The sequence below is a fragment of the Elephas maximus genome, chromosome 20 (assembly GCF_024166365.1).
Source record: "Elephas maximus indicus isolate mEleMax1 chromosome 20, mEleMax1 primary haplotype, whole genome shotgun sequence".
Taxonomy (NCBI): Eukaryota; Metazoa; Chordata; class Mammalia; order Proboscidea; family Elephantidae; genus Elephas; species Elephas maximus.
Window position 1 is genome coordinate 26,690,289 of NC_064838.1, and position 12,721 is coordinate 26,703,009.

General features: G+C 38.2%; 1 protein-coding gene across 7 annotated transcripts in view; it reads left to right on the forward strand.

Annotated features, from left to right (window-relative positions):
* The window catches only part of CNTN4 (contactin 4), a 1,107,632-nt gene that overhangs the window by 701,322 nt on the left and 393,589 nt on the right, over positions 1 to 12,721 (forward strand). For all 7 annotated transcript variants that reach the window (XM_049862392.1, XM_049862391.1, XM_049862390.1 and 4 more), the window contains one exon: positions 1,097 to 1,223. In XM_049862392.1, the coding sequence (XP_049718349.1) occupies positions 1,097 to 1,223 (127 nt within the window). The remainder of the gene's footprint in view (positions 1 to 1,096; positions 1,224 to 12,721) is intronic.

The following is a 12,721-nucleotide window of genomic DNA, read 5'->3' on the forward strand; positions in this document are numbered from 1 at the left end:
AAAAGTTAAGTACCTGCAAGGAGATGTAACTTAATAATTATGTAATTAAAAGAAGGTGAGAGTCAAGAAAAGACTTCTAGGAAAAAAAAAAAAAGGATTTGAACTAGATTTTGAAAAATGAAAATCATATATGTGGAAATAGATGGGGAGACTCATTTTGACTGACATTTATGATGTGTGTTCTCCAGAAGTATGTGTACACAGCTCTGCTATTTAAAGTGTGGTTGTAGACTGGCTGCAGTCTATAGACTTTGTTACTGTTCTGTGGAAAAATAAGTTTTATGCATCTAGTTTCTCTTACTGAGAGACAGCATTTAGAACCTGATAGCTACTTGACATTGTTGCACCATCCAAGCATATCATCAGTGGACTCAAATCATTGAGCCACTTATAGACCACTTTATATGTTCCTGAATCACATGTGGTGCCAGCTGTGTGCTATTTATGCAAGGTAAACCATGTATGGGCCTATAATGGATTGGGAAAAACAAACAGACTGGTTTTTCACCACAGGTAATTTGAGAAGTACTTCTCTAGGTTGTTCTTTATTGGCCTACATAGCTCCTTTAAGAAAAATTTATATATATTATAGTGGTACAGAGCTGTTTCTCATTATTAATGTATTTATGAAATGGTCACTGCTCTCTTCCAATTAAATCATCCCATTACAGAGCAGAGGAATTTCACCTTTGTGACCTTAGACAGTCTTCCAGTATGATAGTAAGGTACCACTGAACCACCAGGGCTCCAAAAGGGACGTAGGAGGCACAAAATGTGAACCAAGTAAAACAGTGGGCTACAGACAGATGTAACAATGAGTAGTGGAGGAGAGAAAGAGCAATGTCAAATAGTTTTATGTCTGAATGTTGCCAGTAAAATAGATTATCAATACAACATAGAAGAGTCCATATCTCTACTTCATAATAATCTACAAATGATTAGTCTTCAGTGGTAAGTTTTATCCAGAGGCTGAAACTACATCTGTGCTGTGTTATTCTTGTTATTTTATTTTATTTTCATTTTGATGCTGTTTCCCATTGTTGCTCCTATTTAGAAGATGCTCTTCATTTTTGCATATTTTCTCTTGTCATTTCAGATGATCACATGCTGCATGGCCCCATTTTTGTTCAAGAGCCAAGTCATGTAATGTTTCCTTTGGATTCTGAGGAGAAAAAAGTGAGGCTCAGTTGTGAAGTTAAGGGGAATCCAAAACCACATATCAGGTTTGTTGATTTAAAAGCATGTATATAGTTTTTATTATTAAAAGCAGCAAATACTTACACAGCAATATTGCATAAAGAGCTTTAGGATAGGCATCTTAGGATGTACTGAGAAATCTAAGGAAAGGGTTGTATTCTTGAAAAATTAACTACCCAACTCCTGTTTCTGGCAGTGTTGGGAATTAAATATCCTAATTGACTGTCTCACTGAAAGCCTTAAAAACTCCTAATAAAATCTTTTGTTAAGAACCCACCATTTTTAAATGCATCAAACTGTCAAGAAAGAAGCAATATTCAGAAGCTAAAAACTAAGTAGGTTTGGAATCTGGAGAAGTAAACTGAGTGCTAACAGCAGTTTTCACCATGATAAACTACATGAAGTGGTGCTTCGGCTTTTGCAGGTTTGATTTTGGGGTCACTAAACAATTTGTTTTTTTTTTTTAAACAATAGAATCTTCCTCCATTGGGCTGTTTCTTTCCTTAGCATCCTCCTGTGCTAGGAGCTGTTCCTTGTTCCTTGGCATAATGTTGGAATCATATTTTCTCTCTTTTATGAAATGATAACCTTTCACGTTTGATATAAGTCACATGGATGCATACCTTTTTGACTGGTAGAAAAAAGAGCCTGCTTCTCTTAAGGCTACCTCCTTCATGAAGTCATGTTCACCTCAACTTAAAGTCAGATCTCTCTCGTCTGACCTCCTTTAGCATTTTATACAACTGCTATGACTCTGTTTTTGTTTTTTTTTTTTCCAAAATTTTATTTATTTTGTTGTTGGTGAGAATATACACAGCAAAACATAGACCAGTTTGTTTCTACAGGTACCATTTAGTAACATTGATTACATTCTTCAAGTTGTACAACCTTTCTCACCCTCCTATTCTGAGTTGTTCCTCCCTAATTAACATAAACTTACTGCCCCCTAAGGATCCTATCTAATCTTTCAAGTTGTTGTTGTTGATTTGATTACAAATAGATAGTTCTTAAAAGAGCATAATATTCAAGGCAGACCTTTTTTTTTTTTACCAGTTAAGCTAAATTGTTGCTTGGTTTTAAGCAAAGACTAGGCCCAACCAAGAGAAGAGTCTAACATAAGGACATGTCCCAGAATAAACTTGGGATCCAAGGGATATATCCTTAGGATAAATGTGAATGAGAAATAAACTCACCTCGTCAAGGGACTATAAGATAAAGGAAAATGCTTATCTCAAGCCTTAGTGTTGAATGGTTTTAAAAGGAGATGAGACACAGCTGAAGAGAGAATTAGTTAACTGCAAGATAGATCTGAAGAAATCATTCAAAGCCAGCAGATGGACACCTAGGGATGAAAATCTGAAAGAAAAAAAAAAGAGAGAGAGACAGAAAAAAAAACCTACAAGTGTCTAATCAGAGTTCCAGAGGAGAGGCAAGAGAGAATGGAACAGAGGCAATATTTAAAGAAAAGGCTAAGAATTTTCTAGAACTAATTAAAAAATTCCAAGCTACAGATTAAGGAAGCCTGATAAATGTCAAGCAGTACAACTTAAAAAAAGCCTCGTGTAGAATTATCACGATGAAGCAATAGAACACTAAGTCAAAGACATGATCTTAAAAACAGTCAGAGATGTAATACACATTACATTTGAAAGAATGACAGTTAAACAGACAGCTGACTTCTCAATACCAACAAAGAAGCAAGAGACAGAAGATGGAATCTTCAATACACTGAGAGAAATTAACTGTCAATTTTGTGTCCTGGAGAAATAAAATAAATATGTTTTCAGGCAGAAAGAAACTGAAGTATGTTTCCAGCAGACACTTACTAATAGAAATTCTGAGAGATACACCTTAAACAGGAGAATACTGATCCCAGGTAGAACTGCTGATATGTAAGAACAAATGATATGTGACAAACAAAAAACAAAAATACCTGTTGCCGTTGAGTCGATTCTGACTCATGGCAACCTCAGGCGTTACAGAAAAAACTGCTGCTTAGGGTTTTCTTGGTTGTAATCTTTATGTAAGCAGATTGCCAGGCCTTTTCTTGCATGGTACCACTGGGTAGGTTAGCAGTCAAACACAAATTGTTTGCACCACCCAGGGACCAACAGTATGTCAAACAAGTGGCAAATGATAGGAATTCCAAGTAACGCTTGATGGTACTAAACGTGAAAATAAAAAAGGAAAAACTAAATTCTCGACAAAAATAGAAATAAATTGAAAAGGATATGTGTTAAACAATTGACTATCCATATGATTAAACAAAATAAATAAAATTAGACCACTACCTTTCTGCATACAAAAAAATCAATTCCAGGTAAATGGAAGACCTAAGTGGGAAATTTACAACAATTTTAAAAGAAAATATAGGCATATATATTTATGACTTTGGAGGAGGAACGGATTTCTTAAATATGTCAGAAAAAGCACAAATCATGAAAGAAAATATTTAACTTTGTTAATATTAAGAACTTCTGTTCAGCAGAATATACAGAGATAAGTAAAATTATAAGCTTTAAAATGGTAGAAGGTATTTTTAATACATATAATTGGAAAAGGATTAATATCTAAGATATTTAAAGGATTTCCACAAATTAAACAAACAAAAAAATGAGATAAATAATCCAATAGAAACATTATCAAAAGACTTGAACATATACTCCTAAGAGAAAACCAAATGTTCAGAAAACATATAAAAAGATTATCAACCTCATCAGATAGCAGGGATATTTGAATTAAAACCACAATGACATTCTTTCAAACTTACAAAATTGACAGAAATTTAAAAGACTGACAGTATTAAATGTTAATATGACTATTATGCAAATTTACATACCCAACCACTAAGGCCAAAGATAAAGAAATTGAAGATTTTTACAACCTCTGCAGTCTGAAACTGATCAATCATGCAATCAAGATGCATTGATAATTGCAGGTGATTGGAATGCAAAAGTTGAACACAGAGAAGGATGAGTAGTTGGGAATATGGCCTTGGTGACTCCAGAGATGGCATGATAGAATTTTGCAAGACCTATGACATTTTCATTGCAAATACCTTTTTACAACAGCATAAACAGCAACTATACACATGGACCTCGTAGGATGGAATACACAGAAGTGAAATAGACTGCATCTGTGGAAAGAGACAATGGGGAAGCTCAATATCATCAGTCAGAACAAGGTCAGAGGCCGACTTCACAACAGACCATCAATTGCTCATATGCAAGTTCAAGATGAAGCTGAAGAAAAGTAAAGAAAGCCTATGAGAGCCAAAATATGACATTGAGTATATCCCTCCTGAATTTAGAGGCCACCTCAAGAATATATTTGATGCTTGAACACTAATAACCAAGACCAGAAGAGTTGTAGAATGACATCAATGACATCATGCGTGAAGAAGGCTAAAGGTCATTAAAAAGACAGAACAGAGAGACCAAAATGGATATCAAAAGATACTCTGAAACTTGCCCTTGAAGATCGAGTAGCTAAAGCAAAAGGAAGGAATGATGAACTAAAAGAGTTGAACAGAAGATTTTAAAGGGTGGCCTGAGAAGACAAAGTATTATAATGAAATGTTCAAAGACCTGGAGTTAGAAAACCAAAATTGAAGAAGATGCTTAGAATTTCTAAAGTTGAAAGAACTGAAGAAATAATTCAAGCCTTGAGTTAATATTGAGTTGCAATATTGGAGGGTGCTCAGGAAGCATCAAAAGAAGATGGAAGGAGCCTTTGACGGGCGGAGCCAAGATGGCGAACTAGGCAGACGCTACCTCGGATCCCTCTTACAACAAAGACACGGAAAAACAAGTGAATCGATCACATACATAACAATCTACGAACCCTGAACAACAAACACAGATTTAGAGACGGAGAACGAACTAATACGGGGAAGCAGCGATTGTTTTCACAGCCTGGAGCCAGCGTACCAGTCAGGTACGGCACAAGCACAGAGAGCTGCTCCACCCCCCTGAACTAACCCCAGGAGGGGGACCAGCTGGTTCCACGGGCGGCGTGGGACACAGCCGGTAGGAGAAGTCCCCGGGAGGCAGTGACTGGTGTTGGAACGGGGAGAGCAGCGTCCCAGCTAGGGAACCATCCCGCCAGGATTTGGACTGGATGCAGGTATGGCATAAACACGGAGAGCTGCTCCACCCCCCTGAACTAACCCCGGGAGGGGGCCCAGTTGGGTCACGCGGGCGGCGTGGGACGCAGCCGGTAGGAGAAGTCCTCGGGAGGCAGCGACTGGTATTGGAGCGGGGAGAACAGCGTCCCAGCCGGGACACTCGGTCACGGCACAAGCATGGGGAGCTGCTCCACCCACCTGAACTAACCCAGGGAGGCGGCCCACCTGGTTCGCGGGGGCGGCACGGCCACACGGCTGGAGGGACGAGAAGTCCCCGGGAGGCAGCGACTGATTTTGGAGTCGAGAGTGCACCGTCCCAGTAGGGGACACTTGACGCTGGGCGTGGGGCTGGAAGCGGAGGATCTGACCTTGACTCCAGCGGGCCAGACCCCCCAGGGGCAATCTCCACACAGCCAGCACACATAGGCGATGCGCCCCGTGGGAATCTCAGATATAATAGTCATTCCAAGCAAGACAAGCAACTCTGGCTATATTCTGAGGTGCTACTCTCCTATCTCTCTGTTCCCTCCCCCACCCTCCCCAGGCGGCTTCATTAACATCCGAATAGCCTGAGCCAGAGGGAGAACTCTGATAGGGATCTGACTGCATTTTTGTTTTGGCGGATTTTCTGGAAAAACTAGTTTCCCAGTGATGGCTCGGAGACAACAATCCATATCAAACCACTTAAAGAAGCAGACCATGACAGCTTCTCCAACCCCCCAAACAAAAGAATCAAAATCTTTCCCAAATGAAGATACAATCCTGGAATTATCAGATACAGAATATAAAAAACTAATTTACAGAATGCTTCAAGACATCACAAATGAAATAAGGCAAACTTCAGAAAAAGCCAAGGAACACACTGATAAAACTGTTGAAGAACTCAAAAAGATTATTCAAGAACATAGTGAAAAAATTAATAAGTTGCAAGAATCCATAGAGAGACAGCATGTAGAAATCCAAAAGATTAACAATAAAATTACAGAATTAGACAATGCAATAGGAAGTCAGAGGAGCAGACTCGAGCAATTAGAATGCAGACTGGGACATCTGGAGGACCAGGGAATCAACACCAACATAGCTGAAAAAAAATCAGATAAACGAATTAAAAAAAATGAAGAAACCCTAAGAATCATGTGGGACTCTATCAAGAAGGATGACCTGCGGGTGATTGGAGTCCCAGAACAGGGAGGGGGGACAGAAAACACAGAGAAAATAGTTGAAGAACTCCTGACACAAAACTTCCCTGACATCATGAAAGACGAAAGGATATCTATCCAAGATGCTCATCGAACCCCATTTAAGATTGATCCAAAAAGAAAAACACCAAGACATATTATCATCAAACTCGCCCAAACCAAAGATAAACAGAAAATTTTAAAAGCAGCCAGGGAGAAAAGAAAGGTTTCCTTCAAGGGAGAATCAATAAGTTCAGACTACTCAGCAGAAACCATGCAGGCAAGAAGGCAATGGGACGACATATACAGAACACTGAAGGAGAAAAACTGCCAGCCAAGGATCATATATCCAGCAAAACTCTCTCTGAAATATGAAGGCGAAATTAAGATATTTACAGATAAACACAAGTTTAGAGAATTTGCAAAAACCAAACCAAAGCTACAAGAAATACTAAAGAATGTTGTTTGGTCAGAGAACCAATAATATCAGATATCAGCACAACACAAGGTCACAAAACAGAACGTCCTGATATCAACTCAAATAGGGAAATCACAAAAACAAACAAATTAAGATTAATTAAAAAAAAAAAATACACATAACAGGGAATCATGGAAGTCAATAGGTAAAAGATCACAATAATCAAAAAGAGGGACTAAATACAGGAGACATTGAACTGCCATATGGAGAGTGATACAAGGCGATATAGAACAATACAAGTTAGGTTTTTACTTAGAAAAATTGGGGTAAATAATAAGGTAACCACAAAAAGGTATAACAACTCTATAACTCAAGATAAAAGCCAAGAAAAACGTAACGACTCAACTAACATAAAGTCAAACACTATGAAAATGAGGATCTCACAATTTACTAAGGAAAACGCCTCAGCACAAAAAAGTATGTGGAAAAATGAAATTGTCAACAACACACATAAAAAGGCATCACAATGACAGCACTAAAAACTTATTTATCTATAATTACGCTGAATGTAAATGGACTAAATGCACCAATAAAGAGACAGAGAGTCACAGACTGGATAAAGAAACACGATCCATCTATATGCTGCCTACAAGAGACACACCTTAGACTTAGAGACACAAACAAACTAAAACTCAAAGGATGGAAAAAAGTATATCAAGCAAACAATAAGCAAAAAAGAAGAGGAGTAGCAATATTAATTTCTGACAAAATAGACTTTAGACTTAAATCCACCACAAAGGATAAAGAAGGACACTATATAATGATAAAAGGGACAATTGATCAGGAAGACATAACCATATTAAATATTTATGCACCCAATGACAGGGCTGCAAGATACATAAATCAAATTTTAACAGAATTGAAAAGTGAGATAGACACCTCCACAATTATAGTAGGAGACTTCAACACACCACTTTCGGAGAAGGACAGGACATCCAGTAAGAAGCTCAGTAGAGACACGGAAGACCTAATTACAACAATCAACCAACTTGACCTCATTGACTTGTGCAGAACTCTCCACCCAACTGCTGCAAAGTATACTTTTTTTTCTAGTGCACATGGAACATTCTCTAGAATAGACCACATATTAGGTCATAAAACAAACCTCTTTGCAGAGTCCAAAACATCGAAATATTACAAAGCATCTTCTCAGACCACAAGGCAATAAAACTAGAGATCAATAACAGAAAAACTAGGGAAAAGAAATCAAATACTTGGAAAATGAACAATACCCTCCTGAAAAAAGACTGGGTTATAGAAGACATCAAGGAGGGAATAAGGAAATTCTTAGAAAGCAACGAGAATGAAAATACTTCCTATCAAAACCTCTGGGACACAGCAAAAGCAGTGCTCAGAGGCCAATTTATATCGATAAATGCACACATACAAAAGGAAGAAAGAGCCAAAAGCAGAGAACTGTCCCTACAACTTGAACAAATAGAAAGTGAGCAACAAAAGAATCCATCAGGCACCAGAAGAAAACAAATAATAAAAATTAGAGCTGAACTAAATGAATTAGAGAACAGAAAAACAATTGAAAGAATTAACAAAGCCAGAAGCTGGTTCTTTGAAAAAATTAACCAAATTGATAAACCATTGGCTAGACTGACTAAAGAAATACAGGAAAGGAAACAAATAACCCGAATAAGAAACGAGAAGGACCACATCACAACAGAACCAAATGAAATTAAAAGAATCATTTCAGATTATTATGAAAAATTGTACTCTAACAAATTTGAAAACCTAGAAGAAATGGATGAATTCCTGGAAAAATACTACCTACCTAAACTAACACATTCAGAAGTAGAACAACTAAATAGATCCATAACAAAAAAAGAGATTGAAACGGTAATCAAAAAACTCCCAACAAAAAAAAGCCCTGGCCCGACGGCTTCACTGCAGAGTTCTACCAAACTTTCAGAGAAGAGTTAACACCACTACTTCTGAAGGTATTCCAAAGCATAGAAAATGACGGAATACTACCCAACTCATTCTATGAAGCCACCATCTCCCTGATACCAAAACCAGGTAAAGACATTACAAAAAAAGAAAATTATAGACCTATATCCCTCATGAACATAGATGCAAAAATCCTCAACAAAATTCTAGCCAATAGAATCCAACAACACATCAAAAAAATAATTCACCCTGATCAAGTGGGATTTATACCAGGTATGCAAGGCTGGTTTAATATCAGAAAAACCATTAATGTAATCCATCACATAAATAAACAAAAGATAAAAACCACATGATCTTATCAATTCATGCAGAAAAGGCATTCGACAAAGTCCAACACCAATTTATGATAAAAACTCTTACCACATTAGGAATTGAAGGAAAATTCCTCAACATAATAAAGGGCATCTATTTTTTTTTTTTTTTTATGCAAAGCCAACAGCCAATATCACTCTAAATGGAGAGAACCTGAAAACATTTCCCTTGAGAACGGGAACCAGACAAGGATGCCCTTTATCACCGCTCTTATTCAACATCGTACTTGAAGTCCTAGCCAGGGCAATTAGGCTAGACAAAGAAATAAAAGGTATCCGGCTTGGCAAGGAAGAAGTAAAGTTATCACTATTTGCAGATGACATGATTATATACACAGAAAACCCTAAGGAATCCTCCAGAAAACTACTGAAACTAATAGAAGAGTTTGGCAGAGTCTCAGGTTATAAAATAAACATACAAAAATCACTTGGATTCCTCTACATCAACAAAAAGAACACCGAAGAGGAAATAACCAAATCAATACCATTCACAGTAGCCCCCAAGAAGATAAGATACTTAGGAATAAATCTTACCAAGGACGTAAAAGACTTATACAAAGAAAACTACAAAGCTCTACTACAAGAAATTCAAAAGGACATACTTAAGTGGAAAAACATACCTTGCTCATGGATAGGAAGACTTAACATAGTAAAAATGTCTATTCTACCAAAAGCCATCTATACATTTAACACACTTCTGATCCAAATTCCAATGTCATATTTTAAGGGGATAGAGAAACAAATCACCAATTTCATATGGAAGGGAAAGAAGCCCCGGATAAGCAAAGCACTACTGAAAAAGAAGAAGAAAGTGGGAGGCCTCACTTTACCTGATTTCAGAACCTATTATACAGCCACAGTAGTCAAAACAGCCTGGTACTGGTACAACAACAGGCACATAGACCAATGGAACAGAATTGAGATCCCAGACATAGATCCATCCACGTATGAGCAGCTGATATTTGACAAAGGACCAGTGTCAATTAATTGGGGAAAAGAAAGCCTTTTTAACAAATGGTGCTGGCATAACTGGATATTCATTTGCAAAAAAATGAAACAGGACCCATACCTTACACCATGCACAAAAACTACAAGTGGATCAAAGACCTAAACATAAAGACTAAAACGATAAAGATCATGGAAGAAAAAATAGGGACAACCCTAGGAGCCCTAATACAAGGCATAAACAGAATACAAAACATTACCAAAAATGATGAAGAGAAACCCGATAACTGGGAGCTCCTAAAAATCAAACACCTATGCTCATCTAAAGACTTCACCAAAAGAGTAAAAAGACCACCTACAGACTGGGAAAGAATTTTCAGCTATGACATCTCCGACCAGCACCTGATCTCTAAAATCTACATGATTCTGTCAAAACTCAACCACAAAAAGACAAACAACCCAATCAAAAAGTGGGCAAAGGATATGAACACACATTTCACTAAAGAAGATATTCAGGCAGCCAACAGATACATGAGAAAATGCTCACGATCATTAGCCATTAGAGAAATGCAAATTAAAACTACGATGAGATTCCATCTCACACCAGCAAGGCTGGCATTAATCCAAAAAACACAAAATAATAAATGTTGGAGAGGCTGCGGAGAGATTGGAACTCTTATACACTACTGGTGGGAATGTAAAATGTTACAACCACTTTGGAAATCTATCTGGCGTTATCTTAAACAGTTAGAAATAGAACTACCATACAACCCAGAAATCCCACTCCTGGGAATATATCCTAGAGATACAAGAGCCTTCATACAAACAGATATATGCACACCCATGTTTATTGCAGCTCTGTTTACAATAGCAAAAAGTTGGAAGCAACCAAGGTGTCCATCAACGGATGAATGGGTAAATAAATTGTGGTATATTCACACAATGGAATACTACGCATCAATAAAGAACAGTGACGAATCTCTGAAACATTTCATAACATGGAGGAACCTGGAAGGCATTATGCTGAGCGAAATGAGTCAGAGGCAAAAGGACAAATATTGTATAAGACCACTATTATAAGATCTTGAGAAATAGTAAACCTGAGAAGAACACATACTTTTGTGGTTATGAGGGGGGGAAGGAGGGAGGGTGGGAGAGGGTTTTTTATTGATTAATCAGTAGATAAGAAATGCTTTAGGTGAAGGGAAAGACAACACTCAATACATGGAAGGTCAGCTCAATTGGACTGGACCAAAAGCAAAGAAGTTTCCGGGATAAAATGAATGCTTCAAAGGTCAGCGGAGCAAGGGCGGGGGTCTGGGGAACATGGTTTGCGGGGACTTCTAAGTCAATTGGCAAAATAATTCCATTATGAAATCATTCTGCATCCCACTTTGAAATGTGGCGTCTGGGGTCTTAAATGCTAACAAGTGGCCATCTAAGATGCATCAATTGGTCTCAACCCACCTGGAGCAAAGGAAAATGAAGAACACCAAGGCCACACGACAACTAAGAGCCCAAGAGACAGAAAGGGCCACATGAACCAGAGACCTACATCATCCTGAGACCAGAAGAACTAGTTGGTGCCTGGCCACAATCGATGACTGCCCTCACAGGGAGCACAACAGAGGACCCCTGAGGGAGCAGGAGATCAGTGGGATGCAGACCCCAAATTCTCATAAAAAGACCAAACTTAATGGTCTGACTGAGACTAGAGGAATCCTGGCGGCCATGCTCTCCAGACCTTCTGTTGGCACAGGACAGGAACCATCCCCGAAGACAACTCATCAGACATGAAAGGGACTGGTCAGCGGGTGGGAGCGAGACGCTGATGAAGAGTGAGCTAATTATATCAGGTGGACACTTGAGATTGTGTTGGCAACTCTTGTCTGGAGGGGGGATGGGAGGATAGAGAGAGAGGAGCCGGCAAAATTGTCTCGAAAGGAGAGACTGAAAGGGCTGAGTCAAGAGGGGGAGAGCAAGTGGGAGTAGGGAGTGAGATGTATGTAAACTTATATGTGACAGACTGATTGGATTTGTAAACGTTCACTTGAAGCTTAATAAAAGTTAATAAAAAAAATTAAAAAAAAAAGACATTAAAAAAAAAAAAAAAGAAGATGGAAGGAATACACGGAGTCACTGTACCAAAAACAATTAGTCAATGTTCATTCAGTCAGGAAGTAGCATATGATCAAGAACCGATGGTACTGAAAGAAAAAGTCCAAGCTGCACTGAAAGCACTGGTGAAAAAACAAGGCTCCAGGAAATGATGGAATACCAACTGAGATGTTTCAGCAAATGTATGCAGCACTGGAAGTGCTCATTCGTCTATGCCCAGAAATTTGGAAGACAACTACCTGACTATCTGAAAGAGATCCATATTTGTGCCCATTCCAAAGAATGTGATCCAACAAGAATGCAGAAATTATCAAACAGTATCATTAATATCACTGTAAGTAAAATTGTGCTGAAGATCATTCAAAAGTGGCTGCGGCAGTGTGTCGACAGGTAACTGCGAAAAATTCAG